At 39.8% G+C, this 26,282-nt stretch overlaps 1 protein-coding gene across 1 annotated transcript in view; it reads left to right on the top strand.

Annotated features, from left to right (window-relative positions):
- The window catches only part of iqsec3b (IQ motif and Sec7 domain ArfGEF 3b), a 129,435-nt gene that overhangs the window by 30,001 nt on the left and 73,152 nt on the right, over positions 1–26,282 (top strand). The window contains exons 3-4 of the mRNA XM_057836675.1: positions 14,022–14,142; positions 21,651–22,052. Of these exons, the coding sequence (XP_057692658.1) occupies positions 14,022–14,142; positions 21,651–22,052 (523 nt within the window). The remainder of the gene's footprint in view (positions 1–14,021; positions 14,143–21,650; positions 22,053–26,282) is intronic.

Genomic DNA, 26,282 nt, shown 5'->3' on the forward strand with positions numbered 1-26,282 from the left:
ATCTGTAGGACCAGCATACGTCTGAGTGGGTTCACACATGACCAGTTGGAATTAGACACACTCAGGTAGAGATATAGTCGGTGCCAGGATTAGCGATCAGGTAGCATAGAATAGGATGTCAACATATCCACACTTACAGGTGATTTGCTAAATACTGGGTTACCCAACTCACATTGCTTAAATTATTTATGCTCCACCCCACCTAATCACGTCTCCTTTTGACTCACCTTCCCTCCTCTTTCTGCTCGGTTATCAGCACCCCCACATGGTGTCCTCAGGTAAATATGGTAACGATAGCACCACTATGTTCATAGGTTGCATGGGCGTGTAATAATTTCTAGGGTTGTTTGTTCTTCTCCTCTTCTGTCTGCTTCTTTCCTTCTTTTCTGTTCCCCCGTAACCCCATCCTGTTCTCTGCTTTCTCGTAATACAGTGTATTTCAACCGATATGCTGCGGCACACTAGTGTGCCGTGAGAGATCATCAGATGTGCCATGAGAAATTATTCGATATTGCTTTTTTAAATATATAATTCATAACATTATTAGGGTGGCCCCTGACAGTATTTTTCAGGACACTCAGCCTTGTTAACAGCACGCGACATGGTTGTTGTTGGGCAGAGTTGCAGTAGGAAGGAAGGAGTAGGTGGAGGCAAGCGAGTTATTGCACGTGTCCCGTTCAAGAAGCCATCAGCCACCTTGCTGTACATGGCAATGTGTTGGAATTAAACGCAGGGGGAGGATTGACGGTCGTCACATATGGATAAAATGAAAAGGTTACTTTCGCGGATACGGACACTTAACGAGTCTAATCAAATGATATAGACTAGACCTGCTTGGGTCCACATTGTCATAGTAGTTCTTGAACGCAAGGCGAGCAATCACCTCGCTCGCCCGCACGCATGTGACCAACAACCTTTCTTGTGACACACGGAAGTCATGGTGGCAGTCATGGATAGGGTTTTAAAAAGAAAAACTTCAAAATCCAAACTGAGCCCTGGAAAAATAACTCAAAATAACAAACATAGCTCAGAATAACTACAACGCTAGGTCTGAATTGTCAAAAACCCCTACGAAGCAGTTAAAAACACATCAACACACATAACAATGGCGCTAGATAATTAGTTGTCGAAGCTAAAATATCCCCGCACCAAAGTGCAATGACTTCCCTGATGATAATGAAATCAAGCTCTTACCTGTCGACAATGAACTGAGGGCCACACAACGTTCCTGGTATGAGCAATCAAGGAACTCCGGCCGAGCGACTGACGCGTAAAATCCTCTGACCGACCCCAGGTGTGGCCCGGAAAAGGTCCGCTCTTATAGGCATATGCCACATGATAACAGAGGGGGCCAACCCCTGCCCTCAGGAGACATATTGCCTGCCCAAACATGGTAAATTTGACATGTTTTGCCCAGCCTCTTAAGGAGATTAGTCTCGTGTCCAAATATAATTGGTTCACTCGTTGCACTTTTGAGCAGCATCATATATCTTGGTTACCATAGCAATGAGCTAAAACTCCCGTCAGAATGGCGAGCATAACCTGATAAGAAGTTGCATTATCAGTCCAAAAGAATGTGTGCACCTAGAGCACACATTTAGTTACTCTTCTCAAAAGCAGTATGGCGCAGTTAAAAAGCAGTTATGACGCAGTTATGTTTATATGTGTGTAGTTATACATATATGGATCAATTCGGGTCACAAATAAGGTTACAAGATCATAAAAAGGTCATAAAAATGTTACAGGTGTTTTTTCCAATACACCCTTGTATGAGTTGTGGCAAAAAAAAAAAAAGTTAATGTTAATGAATTAAGAATAACAACTTCATTTCATTTCAATATCCACACTTACAGGTGGATGTTTATTAGGATGTATTGTCACTATATTTGTGGTTGAATAGGTATAAAAAAAAAAAAATAACAAAAAAACAGGAAATATCGCATATCGCAATCATTTATGAGACAATACGTCGCCTACTAAAATTTGTTATCTCGACAGGCCAAGATAGAAGTCCTATATATTTGATCAGGAAGGGCCACTATCGGCATCAATGGCAGCCAATAAGCAAATGAAGATTCATTATTTGTAGCAAAGATCTAATTATCAGCACAATTTTGTTAAATTAAATGAATTAATTCTGATTTGCACAACACAGTGGTTGGGAAAATTGCCACCTGATGGAATGACGTTTGGCAATGATTTAAATTTAACATGGAAAATCTTTGGGGAAAATGGTCACAGCCTTATACTGTATTTGCATACAATCTCATCAGATCATTTTGCAATTTGTGGAGCTTGAGGGGGATCTTGTTACATTCTGTTCTCCTGCATCAGATGAGAAATGTTACCCCTTGATGATATCATTTCTCATGATATTCATTTATATGTTATTTTTTCTGAATACCTGTTCTGGTGTTCCACTACTTTCTCTGTTGCTAGCTGGTCAAGCAATCAAACAAAACAGGACAGAAGTCCAAGACTTACAACAACCATCAATGAAGAACCAGATAAATTATACAGTATAATTAAGCAACTTACTATTGCATAAAATTCACTTATTTTTAATGTGTATTTCAAATGTGTCTTTTTGACTTATAGTTTTTGACAGATGTACACTTGTGCCTTACGTCCCACGTGCAGACTGTGAGTAGGCGAGATGGGATGGCTCACACAGCATTACGGAAGCTTTTTGCAGTCCAGATGCATAAATTGCTCAACTCTTGCGTTTTAAACCCTCTAATGTATTCTAATGTACTCTAATGTATTCTGATTTGGTGCTGGCTTTCTCCTTGCGCGTCCTCCTCTTGTTTCCGTTCCATTTGCGACTGAACGTGACTTGCTCCAGTTCTTTTGAGAGACACAATGCTTTTCTCATGGCCTTATTCCTGAGTGAGATATTGACTTCATAAGAGTAATAGCAACACAAGAATAACAAGTAGAACTCTGAGGGTGCGCTCTCGAATAAGATGTTTAACCTACCTGCTGTTGTTCAGCTTTCGGTGTGTAAAAAATAAACAGCGGGTAACACTTGTGAATACATTCTGAACAAACTAAGATTTGTTTTGAGGACAGGGAGGCAGGCACTCACAAGACAATATTTGTCAAATGATGATCACAGCTCACAGGGGACTTTTTAATAGCTTGTATTAAAATAGTCACGTCTTTTTAGTGCCTGCCTACCCATCAACTGTGAGTATTTTTGTCAGCCATGTTTGCCGTGCATATCAAAATTGGTCATGTAACAGCATTGACACAATGCAACATATACACTGTCTCTCTGATTGTAAAACAATTCAACAGCTCTGACTTTCAGCCTTCTCATACATTGCAATATGTGGGTGGGAGGAAACTGACTGTCTGGTTCATCACTGCATTCTCTAATAGCACCAATCAGCGACACTATTTGACAAGTGTAATTTGGCGGCTAGATGATGATTGCTGCGTCCTTGAATCAAAATGATTTTACGATCTTTAGGTTTGCTGCAGCAGCAGCCATATGCCTTTGGCCCTGTAGTAGAGGTGACAGGGTCATCTGAAGCTCATTTGCATGACTGATCCTTGGGGGGTTTGACAAAAGCATGTACGGACATGTTATTAAGATCCCCTGACTATTTTAAATTGGGGAAAAATGCATAATATGTCTCTTTTATTGCTTATCAGTTCAACTTTTTGCTCTGTGCCCATGGCCTTATTTCCCCTTTAGCATATTTTCAACGGCGATGTCGTGTAAAAGGGCAGTATTTGTCCTTAGTGAGCGTGAGCAGGGATTACTAAATAAATAAATAAATATATAAATAAGTCAGGGAAAGGGGAATTATTGAAGGCAACCACAATAACCATGCTGAAGCTGCATTGAAATACTGTTTAACGTCTATATTTTTATTCGCCTATACATTCTGGTCTTAGCTGCATTACAGATTATTGTTTCTAAAAAGTCTGCAGTGGCTGATTAAGTTATCTTGCTACTTTTTATGCAAGTCATGTTTGACATTGTCTTTCTGTCTCACAAGCAGACATTCTTATTGCCATGGAATAATTGAGGCTCAGAACACTTTACACACCATTGTTTCCAATGTATATCTTATATTCAATACAGAGAAGTGTGTGTAACCAGCTAGTTAGCAAATATGCTAATCAGTGTCTTGAGTGTCCGTCCATTTGTATTGTTTTGGAGAAGCATATTAGCACTTGAGTTATTGTTTGATAGTGAAGTTGTCCAATTTCTTTTGATAAAGAAACCACACACACATACACCCATTCATATACAGCTTAAATTTTCTCAGTCTCCTTTCAATAACTCCCATTCACACTGTAAATTGTCATACGAGAGTGTGCTTTGAAATTGGATTTGGATTGTATTTATGAACAACTGTTTGATAAAGAAAACCTTCATTACAGTCTGCCTCCTCCTTACTCGATTTTGTTGTTTAGTTAAAAAAAAAAAAAAAAAAAAGAGTCATTGACACAATCTATATCAGCGCTTTTCCCACAAGAAAAAAAAATCATCACAGCACTTTTTCTTTATTTGAATGAACAGGACTTTTGTCTGATTTGGGTACTGAAAAATTCTTTTTATGTTTTTTACTCAGAACCTTTATTGAAGGGATCCATGGACAGAAAGACTTGTACTTCTTAAAAGATAAACGTTATTATGAGTTAAAATAAGTTGGTATTGAAACTCCCTCTCGATGTTTTCGTTTTAATATAAATTGTAAAATTAGTTTAACTAGTAGGTCACCATTGTTGTTGACGTCGCAGGGCGGTGATTTCACATGGTTACGCTGCCAGGCTTCCAGAGTATGACTCTAGCGCAGTGGTTCTTAACCTGGGTTCGATCGAACCCTAGGGGTTCAGTGAGTCAGTGTCAGGGGTTTGGTGGAGCCTCAGCCGCTGAGGTCAAGACACACCGACTCATCATGTCTATACGCGATGGCATTCCTTGCTTGACCATCACTGGCTGCAGAGGATCATGTGACATTGCTTGGCCAATCAGTGCTGCGAAGAACAACGTCTGAGAGTCATCGTAGTATGTCATATACTGTATTGGCCTGAATAAGGGGCAGTTTAAATGGCGACTTTGCGACATGAAGACGCAATGACTGAGTAGCGGAATTGCCTCGCGTGCATATGGTGTCGGCGAAGACGAAAGGCAAAGACGAAAAATTCTGAATCCTGCCTCCCAAGTGGAAGAATTCGATTACGGGGGTCGCAGCGCATTCATATGCACGGAAACGGCCTTCGCTTCGATGACGTAAGCACTCGCGCATGTCACATGGGCGTGCGCAGCTGTGCTATTAAACATTAAAAACAGCAAATGGCGGAACGTCGGCTTTAATTTACTGTTTTCATAATGTTTTTAACTTAAATATGTTGAATGTTTCCATTGTTGTGCCTTTTTGAACAAAAGAAAATGCCATTACTTGGAGAGGGCGGGCATGTTGTCTTCCGGGCTGAGGAGGTCAAAGTGCATCATTCGCTGTCACTTTGTAAATCTGCACTGCCGCCTAGGGCCTGGCATGAATACTACATCGTTTTCATGCGGAATTGCGATATTGTTTGAATGGAAATGGAACCATATAAATGCAAACATGAAATTTTTCGTTTTCTCGGAGAGTCGCCATGTAAACTGCCCCTAAGACTCAAGTTTGGAAAAAAAGACTTTTTGAACACCAAATAATTTTATATACAGAAAATAATTACAGTACATCCGAAACAAATGATTATAACAATATATTTGAGAGAAAAAGCATGTTAATTTGCCTCATTCAAATCTTAATATCTGAACATTTAAATATGCAAACTAAAGTGCAATCACATTCGTAAATGAATGGCTTCTGGTTTTTGAAATGTTAATTAACCAATCTGTTGTGATAAAACAACAAAATTGCAATAACTGCTTTAACCATCAAAGTGAAGTATAACTGTAACTGTAGTCTTGAAACAAATCTGAATAAGGAAAAACATTGCAATAAAATAATGCAATGTTTTAGCTGGTTAAACTTCAGAGTAGCTGAAGTTTAACCAGTTTGAACATCGCTTCAAGGATATCTGGCGCCGTGAATGGGTATAACGTCTAGACAGCGAATATAAGACGACCCCCTCTTTTTCAGTCTTATTTCAATGCAAAAAACACCGTCTTATATTCGGGCCAATACAGTAATTACTTTCTTCATATTTTAATCCATACTAACTATTTCAAGCAAAAAGAAAGTGGTCAGATGACTATATACAATATGGATTCTCATGTATCATGGAACGGGATGGGAGTCAATATCCTTGCTGCATAATTTGCAATGCCAAGTTGAGCAACTCTAGCCTCGCACCGGCAAAACTAAAGAAACACTTCGAGAAGCTGCATGGAGATGGGGAATATTAGAACACGTTTGCTGAATTCAAGGTATGCAGAGCCGAATTCGAAGATAAGGCCACTCTGCCTGCTCTTTGATTTGTACCCATTAACAAACCGATTCTCACAACATCATATGAAGTTGCGTACCTGATCGCAAAGCAGATATGTAATATGTAATATGTACTGTCATTATTTTCTGTATATGTTCATTTTGTGCACCAGTAGAAAAACAATATGTCTTGAATTAAAAAAAAAAAAAAAAAATTAAACACTAAAGTAGGGTTCGGTGAATGCGCATATGAAACTGTTTGGGTTCGGTAGCACCAACAAGGTTAAGAATCACTGCTCTAGCAACATAAAAATGCCATCTGGTCAACCCTTTCAGTTTGAACCCCAGAGGAACATTAATGAGCATGACAGCATTGTTGATATATCACAAAACGAGCAGCAAAAGCAAAATGAACTGGAAAGATGGGATGAGACAAAAAGAGAGTAGGAGAAACAAAACGGTGTTCTGCCAAAATGTGCTACACCGCCGAAACATCTTCAAGAGGCGAATTTGACACCCAAAGTGCTACCGTGCGCTTTCAGCTTGTTTTGTTTAGATGCATACAGACAGAACATACTGAAGATGCCTTAAGAAAATACTTAAACGTCGCTATATCAAATAAGGGTGGTTTAAATATATGTGACTAATGTGGTCAACAGATCAACAATCTGCTTCACAGCTACCACAACAAAACACAATGCTTAAACGTATGAGAGGGAAACACATGCAAAAAGTATTTTGAGACAATGAAAAGGTAATAAAAGACTCAATAAAAACACAAATAGTAAGTACTGGCCGCTTTTCACCGATGAGTGCATGTGTTGGACGTCTCGCTGTCAGGGACGCGGGCAGGCAGGCAGGTTGTGTGGACCCAATTGCAGGGAAACAAAAGCGTCAAGGCAGGTGAACTCAAAAAACGTTTAATGATATCTAACAAAAACACAAAGTACAACTGAAAGCACTGAGGATCAAAAGGGCAAGATTCAAACAAAACTTACTTAAATCGGAGGGACTGGTACACGAGGGCTTGGACCGGACTTGAAATTGACGTAGACATGGACATAGACAATGACGCAACGAGGAGTGAACAGAAAATGGGAGCTTATATACACACACGCAAACAAGGGTTAACGAGACAACAAGGAACAGGTGAGCACAGGAGGATAAGCTAGGAGAAGGCACATCAGGTGAAATCAATGGGCAATCACAGGGACAAGTTACACTAGGAGAAAACAAATACAAAACCTAACACTCGCCGCGTTGAAGGAATTGCAGTAACCCAGTAGTATTCATCACCTGACAGTGACAATCTATGTCAGGTGTCAGCAACCTTTTTGGTGTGGCGTGCCACTTTCAAATTTTCTTGTCAATCAGTGTGCCACACCAAGATTAATGACGCACATCTGAATTTTATATCCAACAGAGCTGTAATTTTACTCCAAAGAAAACAACATGAAGATACGTTGAAATCTTACAACTACCATTCTTTATCAAATAACTAAAAAATAAATGTATATTGTAGAAAATATCAAATAACTAAAAAATAAATGTATATTGTAGAAAATATCAAAACTTGAGCATCATCTTATGTAAACATATCACACACACACAATCCAGCAAGAAAACGGGAACAAGCGTGATTCTCAGTGCAGGTCTCTCACAGTACAGAGCGGGCTGTTTTAACCTTCAAAGTCAGAACAGGCGAATACTTTGTCTTGTTCACAAACAGTGAATTCTACGCACAATTTTAGATTTTATATAACAAATACAAAAGATGCCTGCCTTAATGTGATCCCTGGCCCAGTCTTCCATGAATTTTCATGTTTTGTCTCATAGTGGCGTTTGACACTTGTTGTGTGACATACACACAACGCTCTTGAGGCATAATGCACAGAGCTAGCGGAAGTAACCAGCCAACCAGTTGTTACCGGCATCCCCAAGGGGCCGCTGTCCCCGACAGTATGACCGGCTTACTAGTTAAGGGTGAGAAAAAGAGAGGCAGCGAAACAAGGTGTTGAGAGAGAGAGTTGTGCGAAGAGCGTCGTGAAAAGTGGCTGTGTCCCATGATGGTTTTAGTTTTATTAATAAAAGTCTCCAGCAAAATGCCATGCAAAGTGTCACTGTGTTTTTATACACATCACCACCTCTCTGAAGTAAGCACCGGGCGAATCGTCGACAACAAGCCACGTTAATCGCCTGTCTACTACACACTACGGTGCAGAGTTGAAACCACTGCAATTACCAAAAAGTGCAATTGGTAACACAGTGTACTTCTGCCAGCTCTCTGATTGGTCGGTTTGGTGACATGTTAGTAGCGAGGGCTGAATTAAACGCGCAGAGAAAAAAAATCTGACAAGCGCAGGAGTCGAGAAATAGAGGAAGAGCTGGAGGTGTGCTCAAAATCCATTATTGCTCGCATATAGACCCTACCCACGTGACGTCACAACTCCGCCCTCCTGACTGGTGCCGCCCAATTGTCCGTCAACACATCGTGTTTACCTGTTATGGCTACGTACATTCTTCCTATTTACGGCGTGTTTTTCTGCTCGTTAACATTAATAATCAAAATGGTGAAGGCGTGTGTGGCGGTCGGTTGCAATAACAGAGAAGATAGACGGAGAGACTTGAAGTTCTACCGGATTCCGAGAGACCCGGAGAGGAGAGAGCGAGATGGGCTGCTGCAATTCGACGAGAAAACTGGGCTCCAAACGATTACCACAGATTATGTAGTAGTCATTTTATATCTGGTAAGATGCATTTAATATATATTTAGAGGGTTTTGGGCTGACAACCACAATTAAGATCATTGCTAGGCTAATCGCCGACAACATACACGTATGTATGTAGTGAGAGTGCTATCGCTAAACCATATAAACATTAAAAGCCCTAGCTCCATTGACAAATGACAAGAAATACATTAGACTTGACAGTGGATGTTAGCAAGAACAAAAGATTTTGAATTGAAAATTTCGTAACTCACCCTTCCAAGCACAAGATAGATTCCTGCCGAATTTTCGTTGACGAGGACCTGTTTCACCCAACCAGCAACGAAGTATTTATAAGCCTCCAAGCTCTTAAAGTTTTTCAAACTTTCGTGAGAATAGGCTGATTTTGTGTGGACAAGATAGTTGTAAATATCAGGGTAGCTAGCAGATGTCAGGCAAATACGGCGAAGACAGCGGGTCGAAAAACATCGATTTAGGCATCAAATATGGATCTGGCGAATGGATAACCTGAAGCTTTTCCACATAACGCCTTTTATGCAACGCATCCAGTGAGTTTACGGCATCCGAAAGCACTGGGTCTTCCATGAAATGCATTATAAATTGCTCGATCAATTGAGACCATTGATAATACAGACACAAAATGACAGACAAGGGGGCGGAACAATACAGCGATCACGTGATTTTGTGACGTCGGTGGGTAGGGTCTATAACGCCACAGGCAGAGTGGGTGAGAGGGGCGGTCCCGTAAAGCCCCTAAATAACAGGGCGCGCAACTGAAAATGCCTTAATTTCCGGTAAAAAGGCGCATTGTAAATGGGCTCGCTTCCGCTATCCAAGCAGCTAAACATGAAAAGGTTCACACTCCGGATGTTTTCTATAATCCTTTATGTCTCTCTTTCCTTTTTTGTGAGACTAAAACAAAGAAAAAATACATGCAAGCAGCAACAATGCTGAAAATAACAAAAATGCCATCCATATATGCAAACACAATTAGCCTGTATTCAGTAGTTCTTAATTAGAAATATCAAACACATTTCCCCTCAAACATGCAACCTAAAGACAATATAAAGAGTGAAATTCTCAATTTGACAACAAAATACTCACAGACGTTGCTCTAACAAACACAAAAGCCACAGAAGTTGTGAGAGTGGAGCTGCCGTGTAACACACTGAATCACATTTGAAGAACTTCCTATTTGCATTTTTCTTCTACTGTTTTAGAACCAATAAATAAAACGGCCACAAGATGGGGCGCTTCAGCAACTGATAAAGATACAACTGACAATAAACATAACACGCTTTTTTTTTTTGTTTTGCCATGCGCTCGCGTGTCACTGGTTAACCCTTCGCGTGCCAGTGCTGACACGCGTGTCATAGGTTGCCGACCCCTGATCTATGTCATCACCCTGAGCGTCCATTGGGCGCTTAAAACATGGCGCCCTCCGTAGGTCAGAACATGTACTACATATTGTAGATCTTTAATTCAATGGCAATATTTAATGTGTTTCTAATAACATATTTTAGAAAAAGAGAACGATTATGGATTTTTAAAGCATACAAGTCTTTGTCTGAGGTTCCCTTAAAAACTTTTAAGTTTTATGTATGTAAAACAATACAGTTGTAGACTACAGTTAAGTCAGGAAGCTGTCATAAAATCTTATTTTTGAAGGAAAGAATCATCTGTTTTGTCTTCATTGTTACTTACAACATGCCTATAACAACTTTAACTTGAATTGTGAAGGTAATTGAAAAAAAGTGACATTTATCTGATCAAACGTTAAATTAATTGATTCTAAAAATAATCGTTACTTACAGCCCTATCACTAACTAGTAAATTAGCAATAAAGAGTCTGTCACATTCTGCTGCCGGTCAGATTTTGTTTTGTTACAGAGCCTGTGTTCAAGTGTTCTGTCAAATTTTCCACCCTTATAATAATTTTCTCCCAAAGCTTTTGTGGTGGTGAATAAGCCCTGTTTTCAGTTGGACTCTGAATGTTATCCAAAGGTGCTAAATTAACAAGTTACATCATAAACCTACATGTACAACAGGAAAATTGAGTAGATTGATGCTTAATGACACGGTGAAGACAATAACAGTGAGAGAGCGGCGTGCAGTTGTTGTGTGTAGCTAACATGGCGGGATGTGTCTGAGGAGAACTTTTCTACATGTCCGTCCATGATCAAATGTAAGTTAATATTCCTTTTGTTAAAGAAAGTTTGTACTGTTTACTCTGGAACCGCTGCATTCACGGTCATTTTTAACATTACGCACATGCGCAGACCAGAGTTGCAATTTCTGATGGGATGCAAAATTTTAAAGAACACCGGCTGTGGGGGCGTTCCTGACGTCGCACCTTCAGCTAATTCCAGCTAGTCAACAGTAATATATAAACGCCGGCGATCCAAGAGAATGGTGCTGAGATGTTAACTTGCTGATCGCCATTCGACACTTGTGCTTTGGAGGCTCATTGTACTAGTCCTTCTAAAAAAATTAGCAGATTGTGATACATTTAATTATTTTCTGTAATGTACTGATAAACATTAGACTTTCATATATTGTAGATTCATTACACACAACTGAAGTAGTTCAAGCCTTTTATTGTTTTAATATTGATGATTTTGACCAAAAAAGTCAAGAAAAACCAAAAATCCCTATCTCAAAAAATTAGCATATAATGAAAAGGTACTCTAAAGAAGTTACTTACTTAATCATCTGAATCAACAAATTAACTCAAAACCCCTGCGAAAGATTCCTGAGGCTTTTAAAAACTCCCAGCCTGGTTGATTACTCAAAACCGCAATCATGGGCAAGACTGCCGACCTGACTGCTGTCCAGAATGCCATCACTGACACCCTCAAGCAAGAGGCTAAGACACAGAAAGAAATTTCTGAGCGAATAGGCTGTTCCCAGAGTGCTGTATCAAGGCACCTCAGTGGGAAGTCTGTTGGAAGGAAAAGGTGTGGCAGGAAACTCTGCACAACCAGAAGAGGTGACTGCACCCTGAGAAAGATTGTGGAGAAGGGCCGATTCCAGACCTCGGGGGACCTGCAGAAGCACCGTGCACAGGCGTGTGCTGGAAATGGGCTACAGGTGCTGCATTCCCCAGGTCAAGCCATTTTTGAACCTGAAACCGGCAAAAGCGCCTGACCTGGGCTATGGAGAAGCAGCACTGGACAGTGGTCCAAAGTACTTTTTTCAGATGAAAGCAAATTTTGCATGTCAGTCGGAACTCAAGGTGCCAGAGTTTGGAGGGAGACTGGGGAGAAGGAAATGCCAAAATGCCTGAAGTCCAGTGTCAAGTACCCACAGTCAGTGATGGTCTGGGGTGCCATGTCAGCTGCTGGTGTTTGTTTACTGTGTATTATGAAGGGCAGGGTCAATGCAGCTAGCTATCAGGAGATTTTGGAGCACTTCATGCTTCCATCTGCTGAAAAGCTTTATGGAGATGAAGATTTCATTTTTCAGCACGACCTGGCACCTGCTCACAGTGGCAAAACCACTGGTAAATGATTGACTGACCATGGGATTACTGTGCTCAGTTGGCCTGCCAACTCTCCTGACCTGAACCCCATAGAGAATATTTGGGATATTGTGAAGAGGAAGTTGAGAGACACCATAGCCAACACTGTGGATGAGCTTAAGGCCGCTATCGAAGCATCCCGGGCCTCCATAACACCTCAGCAGTGCCACAGGCTGATTGCCTCCATACCACGCCGCATTGAAGCAGTCATTTCTGCAAAAGGATTCCCGACCAAGTATTGAGTGCATAGCTGATATAATTAATTGAGGGTTGACTATTCTTGTATTAAAAACACTTTTTTTGTATTGGTCAGATGAAAATATGCAAATTTTCGATATAGGGATTTTTGGTTTTTATTTACTTTTTTGCCAGTCATCAATATTAAAACAATAAAAGGCTTGAACTACTTCTGGTGTCTGTAATGAATCTAAAATATATGAAAGTCTAATGTTTATCAGTACATTACAGAAAATAATGAACTTTATCACTTTTTATCATTTTTTGAGAAGGACTGAATATTTGCTCGCTTGATCGTCAGCTGTTTTTTTTGTTTTGTGATTCCTCTACCTTGTGCAGGTATTGAGTGTGTTCATTTTTTTCTTATCTTTTTTGTTATCTCTGCCCACCACTTAGTTTAGTGTTATTTGATCCTCGTTGACTTGTCACCTTTACTTTACTTATTCCCCCTTTTCTGCGACCGCGTGTTTGTGTTGTTTGTATTAATAAACCCTGGTAGGCATCTCCTCAATTGTTGTCTGCTCTTGGGTCCAATCTTGTATTCCGCATTTGTGGACCATAACAGATGCCACCAAAAAAATGTACGTGTGGGTGCGTGTCTGCTGGGTTAGAGCAGGTTGGGACGTTACACCATTTTTGATTTCGCATAGACTAACAACAGTAGGGTAGTTGCGCCCCTGTAAACCTTTCTGTAAACCTAACATACAAATTGGAGGGACTGCAGGAAGAAGATGAAATAAATGGGTGCTGAGATTTGAACCTCAAACCTTAGGCTTGTGAGGCAGATGTGCGAACCACTTTTTCCACCAGGCGAAAGGCCCCTTTGCAAAAAAAGATCAGAATACTCAGTCCAGATGCGAGGATAACTATTTCTGCCCAGTCAAAATACACTCAGATAAAATGGATAATAAAACTTAATCATAGATAATTAAAGAAATTATCTGATGAGAACATCACATTAAAGACTTGAGGGTAGATTTTAAAAGAATTCCTGCTGCAGAGCAATTGTGTCCTGCTATGGCCTGCGGGAACAGCAATCATTTCCCACCTGCTGCCCCTCACACAGATACACACGAACAAACCGATGTGTTTTGAAGGTCACAGACAGCTGATCGCTATCCGCTCTTCTTCCTACGACAGCGGACGGTTGCTGAGCCTGGAGGACGGCTCGTCCTCGGGGGGACCTGACGTGGAGGGCACCACAGCCAAGCGGGAGGGACCCAGCGAGTACGAAATCTCCCTAGAGAACAAAAACAAACAGGTACGTCCTTCTCTGCAAAAGTGCCATTGGGGTAAGAGGGGCCTTCTGGGACCCTTTATAATTCAGGGTTACCTTTTCACACTTGACTCAAATGCTCTCATATACTGTGCTGAAATTGTCTCAAGCATTCTATTAAACCACTTATATACAATATATAAGGTGCTTTCACACATCACACTGGAATGATGTTACATAATGTATATGCTACTGTATAGTGAATAGTGTTGTCAAAGATTACTTGAAAAAGTAATTTAATTACTGATTACACCTCAAAAAAGTAATCAGTAATAGTTACTTTACTGATTACTTTATTATCAAAGTAACTAAGTTACTTTAAAAGTAATTTATCGGTTAATTTTTAACAATTTTTCTCTCTTTGCTGCCTCAACATAAGAATGACAACGAAAAATGTCATCGCATGTAATTGATTTTCCAATAATTGAATTTATAGAAGATCAGAATTTTTCACATAAGGCTTAAAGTGCGTACGACAGGATAAAAAAAGTCTTAAATAGCATTATTATGTGACTTGAAATCATATTTTGAGACGATTCAACTATAGATAACAATTTGGCAAAGCGCAGATGACGAGAAATTAGTGTTTTAATCGCCGTCTAGCCACGCCTACCACTATAGGGCTCTAGCGTCCCCAACAGGTGGATGACGTCAGCGGGAGAATGGTTTCATCCGATTTAATATGCAGCCCATTGAGGTGGACTTATTCATAACGAGGAAAATGCGACAAAGAGAGTCTCAAAATATCATTGTTTCAGTCTGTCTACTCCAATATTTTTAAAGGATATTCTTTTTATTGAAGTATTTTTCCCAATTGCTAAATTAATGATATGGTCATGACAAATAACAATCCTGTGCTAAATGGAATATGAAATAATAAAAATTAGAGATGCTAATCGATCGGGTCCGATCACGTCATTTTCAAAGTATCGGAATCGGCAAAAAAATATCGGCCATGCCTTTTTTTAATATATATATTTTTTAATTAAATCGTTTTCTAATTGTATTTAACGTTACAGACATAATATGTTACACTCATCCAGAGTCTTTAGTTTAGGCTTAAGGTAGGGTTATCAAATTTATCCCAATAAAGGACCCACTCACGCATTGTCGTGCTCAATCTGTAAAGACGCCGTTTTACCTATATAGAGAGAATGGCAGCGTAAAATGAGTAGAGTGAATTTTGGCAGCCTTTGGAGCCTTATTTTAATTGGCTAAAGCCTTACAATCCCTCTACCTACGATTAGAAATATCATGGGAAGCAATGTAGAGAAGCAAGGTAGCAATTGATCTTTTATTTAACACCTCATGTTATTTCCCAACGCAGAGAAGATATATCAATTGGTAGCACTACGCACAGTCATGGTTCCACTTCCCATCATGGATTTGGGCATGGCTACAGTATCATTTACTGAAAGCTCAACAAATACACTAGATGACAATATTTAGTCACAATATACAAAGTCACAAGTCTTTCTATCCGTGGATCCCTCTCACAGAAAGAATGTTAATAATGTAAATGCCATCTTCAGGATTTATTGTCATAATAAACAAATGCAGTACTTATGTACTGTATGTTGAATGTATATATTTGTCCGAGTTTTATTCATTTTTTTCTTAATGCATTGCCAAAATGTATATGATCAGGAAAAATTATCGGGAATGATTGGAATTGAATCGGGAGCAAAAAAAAGCAATCGGATCGGGAAATATCGGGATCGGGAGATACTCAAAAAAAACGATCGGGATCGGATCGGGAGCAAAAAAACATGATCGAAACGTCCCTAATAAAAATGCATTTATTCAGTACAACATGGCAAAATTACTCCATAATGGTCAAAACTGCCAACTTCACCTTTGCTGTCGAACCTCCGGAACGCTATATTATGCCACCATAGTTAGTCAGGCTTTCGACATTTCCCTGCCCCCCGGCTTCGGAGAATGTAAATAAACCAAGAGCCGTGACAGATAGCTGACATGCTAACCCGAACCGAGTGATGTCTCAAAATCTTATTTTTGCTTTTCCAAGCACAAAAATCACACAAAACACAAAACAAAACACACACAAAACCGGTCATGTCACACTGCCGCGGGGTTGTTGATTGTCTTTGTCGATCGGCAACCCGCCCGGCGGAGAGCAAGTTACAGCTCGTTCCCCTGCTACTACGGACAGGAGAGCTCGCCGGGGAAGCAGCTGGAGAGTACCGCCAGACAAACCTGCCGACGTCGGAGGAACGCGTAGCTGCCACATGGTCAACACGAATATAATGAAAAAAAATGCTTTACTACACAGCGACGACGTAAACAAACAGTGGCGTGCAGTTGTTGTGCAGCTAACATGACAGACAGAATGTGTCTTAGGAGAGCTTTTCTACCTGCCCAGCCATGATGAAACGTAAGTAAATAGTCCATTATTTAAAGAACGTTTGTAGTGTTTACTTTGTAATCGCTGTATTTGCGGCTATTTTTAACACAAAGTTGCAATTTCTGATCGGGTGGGAAATTTGACGGAACACCGGGCACATGAAGAGGGCAAAAAACTGAGTATAGTGCTCTCCCGGCGGGGGGGTGAGTGACAAGCTGCCGGTGTCATCGGCCGAGTGGAGAAGGAGCATGTCAGCCACAAAATGCAAGCCACCTACGTATTAAAATGATCCCAGTATTTGACATTATACAAAACACGATGTTTACTCACTTCCTCTTAAGTCCAGTGGTCCCACTGTAGTGGGGCTTGTTTTGGCCAATATCCATTGGTGAATGGGAACCTTTTGAAATCCCAAAAAGGCTCACGCCTCTCCCTGGTGCAGCAATTTTTTTTTCCTGCAGCCGTTTGGCTGGCGTGATGCGAAAAATAAACCAATTAATCCGCAAAATCAGCTGAATCCTTAGTGCTTCTCATACAATAGTATGGCTGGATAGTGAGAGGACTCCTTCTACCGTACATGTCACAGCACTCTCTTTCTCAACTCAAGACTGGAGTAGGAAGTCACTCATTTTCATGGCACGGGATTCAAAAAACTAAATAAATATAGCGATCACTTCCACACACATCCAAGCGGTCCATTTCATTCAGGAGCATAAAATACTGTGGAAAATATGAAAAAAAATCATGCTTTTTGCTGTCATAGGCACTTTAATCTTCGAGTTAGTGGGGGTTTAATTAGTCGATGGAGCTGTTTTCAAGCAGCATTGACTCGCGCTAGCTAAGCCACTCCAGAGCCCTGAAACTAACAAATAACTGACAAACTGCATGGAATTTGTTAAAATCAAGCCTAATGTAAAAAATTCAGAATGTGAAACAATGCAAATTGACTACGCAATAATCAACAACACACAAATTTATTGCACAGTGCAATAAACACAAATGTGGATCCGGGCGCGAATGCGCGTGCACAACACCAAAGTACGCCATACACACAAGCGGTCAATTTGGCCACAAAAGGTGGCGGCAATTAAGCATGTAACACTCAATCGGACTTACAACACATCCCAAAAATGCTAAACAATCACGTCACCTCACGGCATAAATGTGCAACACGACTACAACCCCCTAGCAAAAATTATGGAATCACCAGTCTCGGACGAGCATTCACTCAGACATTTTATCATGTAGAACAAACTTAGATAAAAAGCTTGAAAAAATAATGAATTAGTTCAAAAGTGCAACTCTTTAGAATTCAGAAACATTAAAAGAAATGAATAAAAAACATTGTGGTGATCAGTAAATGTTAATTTTCAAATCAAGTACAGGGAAATAGAATTACTCCATTCTGAGGAAAAAAATATGTAATCATGAGAAACAACAAAGAAATAACAATCAAAACACATCTCTAGTATTTAGTAGAACCACCTCTGGCTTTTATGACAGCTTGAAGTCTCTGAGGCATGGACTTGGTGAGTATTCTTCATCATTTTGGTGCCATTGCAGTTGCGAGATCATCCTTGCGGGTTCGAGCCTTGCTGTGGACCATTTTTTTCAATTTCCACCACATGTTATCAATAGGGTTGAGATCTGGGCTATTTGCAGGCCATGATATTGACTGGATGAGTCTTTCTCCATTGAATGCCATAACAGTTTTAGCTCTGTGGCAAGATGCATTGTCAGCTTGGAAAATGACAAACATATTTTCAATTAAAGGGTTAAGAAAGCTGTCTAACATGTATATGTAAACTTGTGCATTTATTGAAGATTTAACCACAGCCATCTCCCCAGTGCCTTTGCCTGACATGCAGCCCCATATCATCAAGGACTGAGGGAATTTTGATGTCTTCTTCAGGCAGTCATATTTTTAAATCTCACTGGAACAACACCAAACAAAAGTTCCAGCATCATCACCTTGTTCAATGCAGATTATTGACTCTTGACACCTTGTCCAATGCAGATTCTTGACTCTTTAAGTGCTCATCCGAGACTGGTGATTCCATACTTTTTGCTAAGGGTTGTATGATGTAAACAATTCTTTCAGACTTCGTGAGGTTGAGCAGGAGTGACGACTACCCGCCCTTGCAACGGCAAAGCTATGAAACTGCCGGCAACGTAGCGGATCCATTCTACCGCTGGAACCCTCCAGAATGAAGGAAAAATACTTTCATGAACGCACACAGATCAATATTACCTCGCACATCTCAATACGTGGCTGCACTCGGCTGGAATGTGCACCCGTGCTGGCAGTGCTGGCACAGGTCTTTCTCAGTCCCATGTGACTCGAGACCAAAATAGGAAGTAACTATGAGCGGTTACCATGGAAACAAAAATGACTACAATATTCTTCATTCTACACACATTATGAGGCAATAACAAAATAGTAACGCACAGACACTAAGGAAGCTAACTTTAATCAGATTAATTGTTTGGACAAATGAACGCGTTACTCAAAGTAATCAGATTACAGTAACTGACACTGATTGTAAATGTTCTCACTCACTACTGCACTGGTCCCGCGCAATACCCTGAAATACTCTCATAATTTAATTATATGCTCTTACATATCATAATTCAATGCTGTCACATAATAATTGCACTGTGTTAAATGATGTGGTGGCATGGTGGTGGAGTGGTCAGGACAGCTGGCTCATAGTTCTGAAATCAAGGGTTCAAACCTGGGCCTGTATGGGTTTTCTTCGGGTACTCGGTTTCTTCCTACATCCCCAAAATGTGCATGGTAGGCTGAATGAAAAATCCAAAATGTCCTTAGCTATGAATGTGCGTGTCAATGGTTGCCTCCTTGTGCCCTGCGATTCACAGTGTACCCCATTTCCTGCCCGCAGTTAACTGGGATAGGCTCCGGCACCCTCCCGACCATCCTGGGGATAAGTGGGATGAGTTGTGTGTCTAACCATTTTGATACAACAAAATGAGAGCATTTTAGTATTGTATATGAAATGTAGTCCTGAATAATGCACCTATTAGAGATTGTTTTTCACCCATGGAGACATTTATCTTGAGGTGTGAGGGGGACCAGGGGTGGAATGCAAGGGGGCTGCCAGGAGGACATTGCGTGCTGCAAAAGAAGAAGCCCATTCAGATCTATTTCTGCCTCTGTTGACATGAAAGCGAACAAAAAAAAAAAAAAGAAGCTAACACAGTGTTTCCATATCCACAGCGACAGGAGCATTAAAGATGCTATGTTGCCATAGTAACAGCTAATAACGGCTTCTGAGTGTGTGCATTTTTGTGGCGCATTCTCACGGTGTGAGTCGGGTGTCCTCGTTTTCTTTACAGTTTTTTTTTTTTTTTTTTTAATTCTTTGCTGGAAAGTTGGCTGTGCAACTTTTCTGGACTATTTTTATTTTTTTTTTAAATAATGAGATACAATGCAAGCATTTTGAATTGACTAGGATCTTTGTTCAAGCATGTACGCTAGCGACGTAGAATCATAGGCAGAATTTTCCGCTAGAAGGCAGATGGTTTTCTATTCAAAAATGAATTTGTTATGTTGACTTGAGAAATTTCAAGTCAGCTGAATACCGTATTTTTCAAAATATAAGTCGCAGTTTTTTTCATAGTTTGGCTGGGGGTGCCACTTATACTCTGGAGCGACTTATGTGTGAAATTTTTAAAACATTATTAAATCATTTCACATGTTATTTTGGTATTTTGGAGTGACACAGACGGTTTGATAAAATTGTTAGCATGTTCTTTATGCTATAGTTATCTGAATAATTCTTAATAGCTATGTTACGGTAACATAACACGTTTGCATTTCGTTGTTCATGCATCATGTAACATTATCATACTGTACACTTATTCAGCACATTGTTCTTGAATTCAATTTTTTATTTGAATTCAAAAGAGGGAATTGTTGGATTATGTTTCCATTCATTCACATAATCATATGTGGACATTGCATTTTTCATCATAAGACAAGTTATTTGTCCTGTGTTGAGTGAATGCCTTTGAATAGTTGCACATCTGGAAAATATTTGCGGGTGCTAGCAAGATGGGGGAGGGAAAGACCCCCCAGTGAGAAGGGAGGAAAAAGCCTATGCATGGGGAGGCTGGAGGCACTTTTTTCTTTGTCACCTGGTACCAGTATGTCTTGTCTTTTCTGTTTGTCTGTCTTTAAGTATAAATTCTTTGTTCTTTTTACTCCCGAATTCTGTGTCATCATCTCCTGTTCGTTATAAGAATAAAGCAACCTGTCAACTCTTTTCCTTCATTCTCTATTGTATTTGTATTTTAAATTGCCTTTCAAGATGACATATCTTTTCTATGTGTTGGATTTTATCAAATAAATTTCCTCCAAAAATGCGACTTATACTCCAGTGCGACTTATAGTCCGAAAAATACGGTAGAACAAACAGTTAAGTACGCAAATGCAAAATGACTGAATGAATAATACTAACGAACGAAGGGCTGCTGTTGGCCACCACTCATTCCCAAACGCTCCCACTAATCTTATCAACCAAACTGACTACAGCTCATGATGTCAGTCACAATGCAAAGCAATGCCATTGACGGCGATGGACGTTCAGTTAATAATAGATTGCAGTCTAGCGCCGTTAATGGAAGCCGATTAGTAAAATAAATGCCTTTTAAAGGGTTAAAGGCAAACATCCAACATACAAGTACTACAGTATTTATAGTAATTTATTTTTATTTATTAAACCAGCCCATTAATTTACCTTCTTTTTTATTATGTTTTTATGCAGTCCCATTTGTCTTTATTAGACACATAAAGGCATGGTGTTTTTGTGGAGCTTAGACATATTAATGGCACTTCAATTAACATGAATGGAAAAACTGAGGTGAGGTGAGGTCGTTTGAGTTAAGAGCTTGGAATCCATAAAAACCGCATACTCAATAAAGGTTGGACAACACTGCATTAGATAGATATAAACCTTAGGTTCGCAAAATGTTTATCTATATTATATGCCATCCTCCTTTTCAAGTTCCACTGAGTCATATTGGCTGCTAAAAGATAATAAATATTGTTTATTGTAACTGTTCACTTACACCTCTTCGGTTGTAATGTGAATCTTCACCTCTCCAGATAGAAGACCTGGAGCAGAAGTATGGAGGTCACCTCATCGCAAGAAGGGCAGCTCGCCGCATCCAAACCGCCTTTCGTCAGTACCAGCTAAGCAAAAATTTCCAAAAGATCCGCAACTCACTCTCTGAGAGCAAGCTACCCCGCCGGATCTCCCTGCGCCAACCCAGCCCCTCGGGACGGAACCGCAATAGCGCTCAGAGACACAGTTACTCTCTCCATCCGGGTGGGGGACAGATCCCACTCCGCTCCAAGACACCGCCTCCGCCACCGTGCCGCTCAACCTCTCTGCCCCCGTCTCCTGCGTCCGCCCCGGTGCCGGCTGCCCCTACGGGATCGGCACCAGCGCCTTCTCCAAGCCCTGGACCTTCGCTCTCACAGCTAGAGGACTGCTTCTCTGAACAAGTAAGCTAGAGTTACTTTCTTTCTACAGCAAAAGTGCTAATCCGCTTAGTGTCAAGAGTTAATTGGAGCCTGATTTTGAGCAAAAGAAGAGATTCACACTCTAGAGCAGGGGTCATGAATTAAAAATCCTCTTGGTCCGAAATTAAAAAATTACAACAATCTCGGGTCCGGAAATATTTTTAATGCTTTTTTTTTCAAGTCTCTTCAATTAATTGTTTAAGTCGACATAACTCATAACTAATGTGTGTGTGCGTGCCAGGGGATACAATTTTTGATGGGGGTAACTACATTGGCAAGACACTGGTGGTGGCTCTGTTGCACAATTAGTGTCTTTAGTGGGGCAAATTGAAACTCCGCTCACCATTTTGACGGTGGTCTCTGGCGTTTCATGGTCCACATTTTCAATCTTTGGTTCTTGCTCAGTAGTTGTTGTCGCTTTTGAAAGCTTTGGTTTGTAAAAATTACGTATGTCCATTTTGCTTTGCTTCTTAGATCCTCGTGTGGTTTTGGTTAAGCAAAGCAAATGACCGTCTAAGGTGCTAGTCACATGATCTATTCGAAAAATAATTTTGAACCATTATAAAATATCTTCTTTTTTTCATTTCATTCATTTTTGTTGTTTGTTTCAGTGTTTTAGAACTTTTATAGACAATATTTTACAGGAAAACTCTTAATTTTAAAATCGATATATAGGAATGTCAATTAAACGCAATAAAACTTCTCGGCCATCGGGGGGGCTGGCCCCCCGGTAACTCCGCCTATGTATTTTAGAAAAAGTAGAGAAAAAGAAAGAGTAGGAAGCTAGGAAGGCTCTCTACTGAGAAGTCTTCTGCTTTAAGATGGCTGCTGTTTACTAACGCCGGCAAGTCTATCATTTTGCATCTAGGTCTCTATATGTACAGTATGCTAACCCCGCCGTGTCTGTCATTTAACATCCAGTTCTATATACATGTGATATCTAGCAACGTACCGTAGCACCATGTGGGCGTAGTTTGTAGGCTATCGGCTACAGTCAGGTATTATTGGAGCCACCTAGCATCACGTTTGAAACGGCATAACAACTTCCTTCCCTCCTCCCCACTTCTGCTCTGCTCTCTTGTCTCTGTGATTCCGTGTCTCTGACTTTTCTTGCGTCATCCAACCAACGTAGTAACACACGCCTTTACACTGTCAGTAACGGTAACGGCGTTGCCAAGCTAAGAAAAGTAATTAATTAGATTACTTACTACTGAAAAAAATAACGCAGTTAGTAACACCATTATACTCTAACGCCGTTATTAACAACACTGGTTAAACGTGCCTTATTTTTCAATCTGCGTAACAGTAGCGCCGGGATCAAGCAAAATATGCACCTTAAAAAATATAAAGTGCATCTGGTAAGTCACCCATCCCTTGCTACTTGGCGCTTCAAACTTTGCGCCCTTAGTCCATCGCGGATTGTTTTTCAATTAAAAAAAAAAAAATACAGATGAGCTGTCCTGAGCCGATTGTGTAGTCGCACTCTCGTTCCCTCCCTCAATCCCCCCTCTCCCTGCTCTTTGTTTGGAACTGTGGCACTCCACTGGAGTTGCTAAATATAGTTAACAATGTTGACAGATGTTTCTGTTTGAGCTTGCCAGAGTCATGAGCATTAAAAGCACCGCATGCATGAATCGTCGTTTGTTAAACAGTTGCTGTGGCAACTCATTGTGTGTAAGTGAGAGCATTTGGGTAGACTCACTCAATGAAGTGTTGCGAGTGCTGCCTTGGAACAGACGGGCTCTGCGTGCGCATGCGAGGGCGGGTGGATAAGGAAGCGCGCACTGGAATGAATGTGTGTGTGTGTGTGTGTGGCAACGTTCGAGGCAGCCGGATGTGTCGTGTTCGCGGCAATAAACGCCACGTGTTAAAAGTGATCTGAGCAGTTTGTAATTTCCACATGTCACTCCAAGAGTCACCGCCAAAGGAGGTAACAGAAGCCAATAAAGCCAAGCATTTTTCTACTGCAGTACTTTATTCTTGTTTAAAAATAATTCAGTGGGAAAGTAACATGTTTAAAAATTATCACAATTATTACATTTGAAGTGCTTATAAACCATTTATTAAAATACATATACAGTATACTGTACATATATATATATATATATATTTTAATATACTTTGGGGGAAAAAGTGTAAAAACATGTCTTATATGTATCTTTCCAGGTGCGAAATCTGAATAAAATACATTGAACACACAATAGGGTGTGCTACGTCGCAAGTTTTCACACTTATCGCAGTGGGTTCTGGTCCCCATTAACCGCGAAAAACGAGGGACCGCTGTAATACCTATAACACGCAATAAAAACCAAAACGTTGTACACATGCATTAAGCTACTGAGTTACACTTATTTTAACAAGGCATACTTGAGAAACTGATTTTCATTCAAAATTGTATTTTTTGAATGATGTGCAAAATAACAGTAAACAAAAACACCATAGAGTAACCCCAACCTCCATCTCCTAATTTGTATTTACTCTCATTTCCTTGCATCTAAATGCAAAACCTCAATTTTAACTACTTAAGAACATAGGATGTACAGTACATTAAAATTGAAGATAATTTTATTATTAACTTATATCTTAGTATTAAAAAAAACAAAAAACTAACATTAACAAAAATAAGTACAAATGACTAACATTATGCATAGTGAAATGGAATATATCTTGAAGATAATGCAAACATTGACTTTCTTTTTTATATTATAAATAAATAAATAAGTAGCCTAACATAGGTAAATGAACAAAAATAAGGTGGAAATTAACTATATTGCCAAATGTATCACATTTGAGACAAGCATTTCTGGACATCATTGCTGTAAAAAAGAAAATTATTTAAAACTTTATTGTGTTCACCTCACTTTAGTTATCTCACTTTAGTTATATATTTTTTTACCACGAGAACTGCATGTAATGCTTAATGTATCATTTATGATAGAAATTAGAGGACATTTATGCAATTTAATTTAAAAAATGGTTTTAAAAATCTATTATGTTTAAGGACCACTTAACGCTTTCAAATGTAACATTTTCTATTAATTATTTCTGGGGTCACGGATTATAACGTGGAAAATGTTCTGGACTTCCTCATCAGAGCAAATACAATAAAATAAGACTCTTCGACTCCTTCCTTTCTCTTAGAGATCTGATCAATTTTCCATTGCATTGCCCTTTTTTATCGTATTAATTCAACAAGCATGTTTTTTTTTCTTTTTTTTTTGTTGTCCCAGAAACACGTGCATTTGAACCAATCAGAGCTAACCCTCCATGTTGATCACCAGTGTTGTTAATAACGGTGTTAGAATATAACGGCATTACTAACGGCGTTATTTTCTTCAGTAGTGAGTTATCTAATTAATTACTTTTCTCATCTTGGCAACGCCGTTACCATTACTGAGGCGGGAAAGGCGTGCGTTACTATGTTGGTTAACTGACGCGAGAAAAGTCTGAGAAAGACGGACTCACGGAGACGAGAGAGCAGAGCAGGAGTGGGGAGGGGGCAAGGGAGGTTGGCACCATTGCAAACGCAATGCTACTATGCTAGGTGGCTCCAATAATAACTGACTGTAGCCGATAGCCTACAAACTACGCCCACATGATGATTCGGTAGATATCACATATATACAGAACTAGATGCAAATTAAAGACACTGCTGCATTAGCAACATGTAGAATAAAGAACTAGATGCGTTAGTAAACAGCCGCCATCTTAAAGCAGTAGACTCCTCAGGAAGGCTCTGTTGTAGAGAACCTTCCTAGCGAACCTAAGTAACTTTTTATCTAAACTGCTCCTAAATCGGCAAAATCTTGACTTGAATATATCTTTAAATGATGAAACAGTCTAAAACTTTCACATGTCGAAAGTAGACAGAAGGGAACTAATGCAAAAACGGGACAAATTTTAACAACTTTAACAGTTGATCCACAACATTAAATGACCTCCACACATACAGTGCCTTGCAAAAGTAATCGGCCCCCTTGAACCTTGCAACCTTTCGCCATATTTCAGGCTTCAAACAAAATGATATAAAATTTTAATTTTTTGTCAAGAATCAACAACAAGTGGGACACAATCGTGAAGTGGAACAAAATTTATTGGATAATTTAAACTTTTTTAACAAATAAAAAACTGAAAAGTGGGGCGTGCAATATTATTTGGCCCCCTTGCATTAATACTTTGTAGCGCCACCTTTTGCTCCAATTACAGCTGCAA

This window comes from Corythoichthys intestinalis, chromosome 5 (assembly GCF_030265065.1).
Source record: "Corythoichthys intestinalis isolate RoL2023-P3 chromosome 5, ASM3026506v1, whole genome shotgun sequence".
NCBI classification, from domain to species: domain Eukaryota; kingdom Metazoa; phylum Chordata; class Actinopteri; order Syngnathiformes; family Syngnathidae; genus Corythoichthys; species Corythoichthys intestinalis.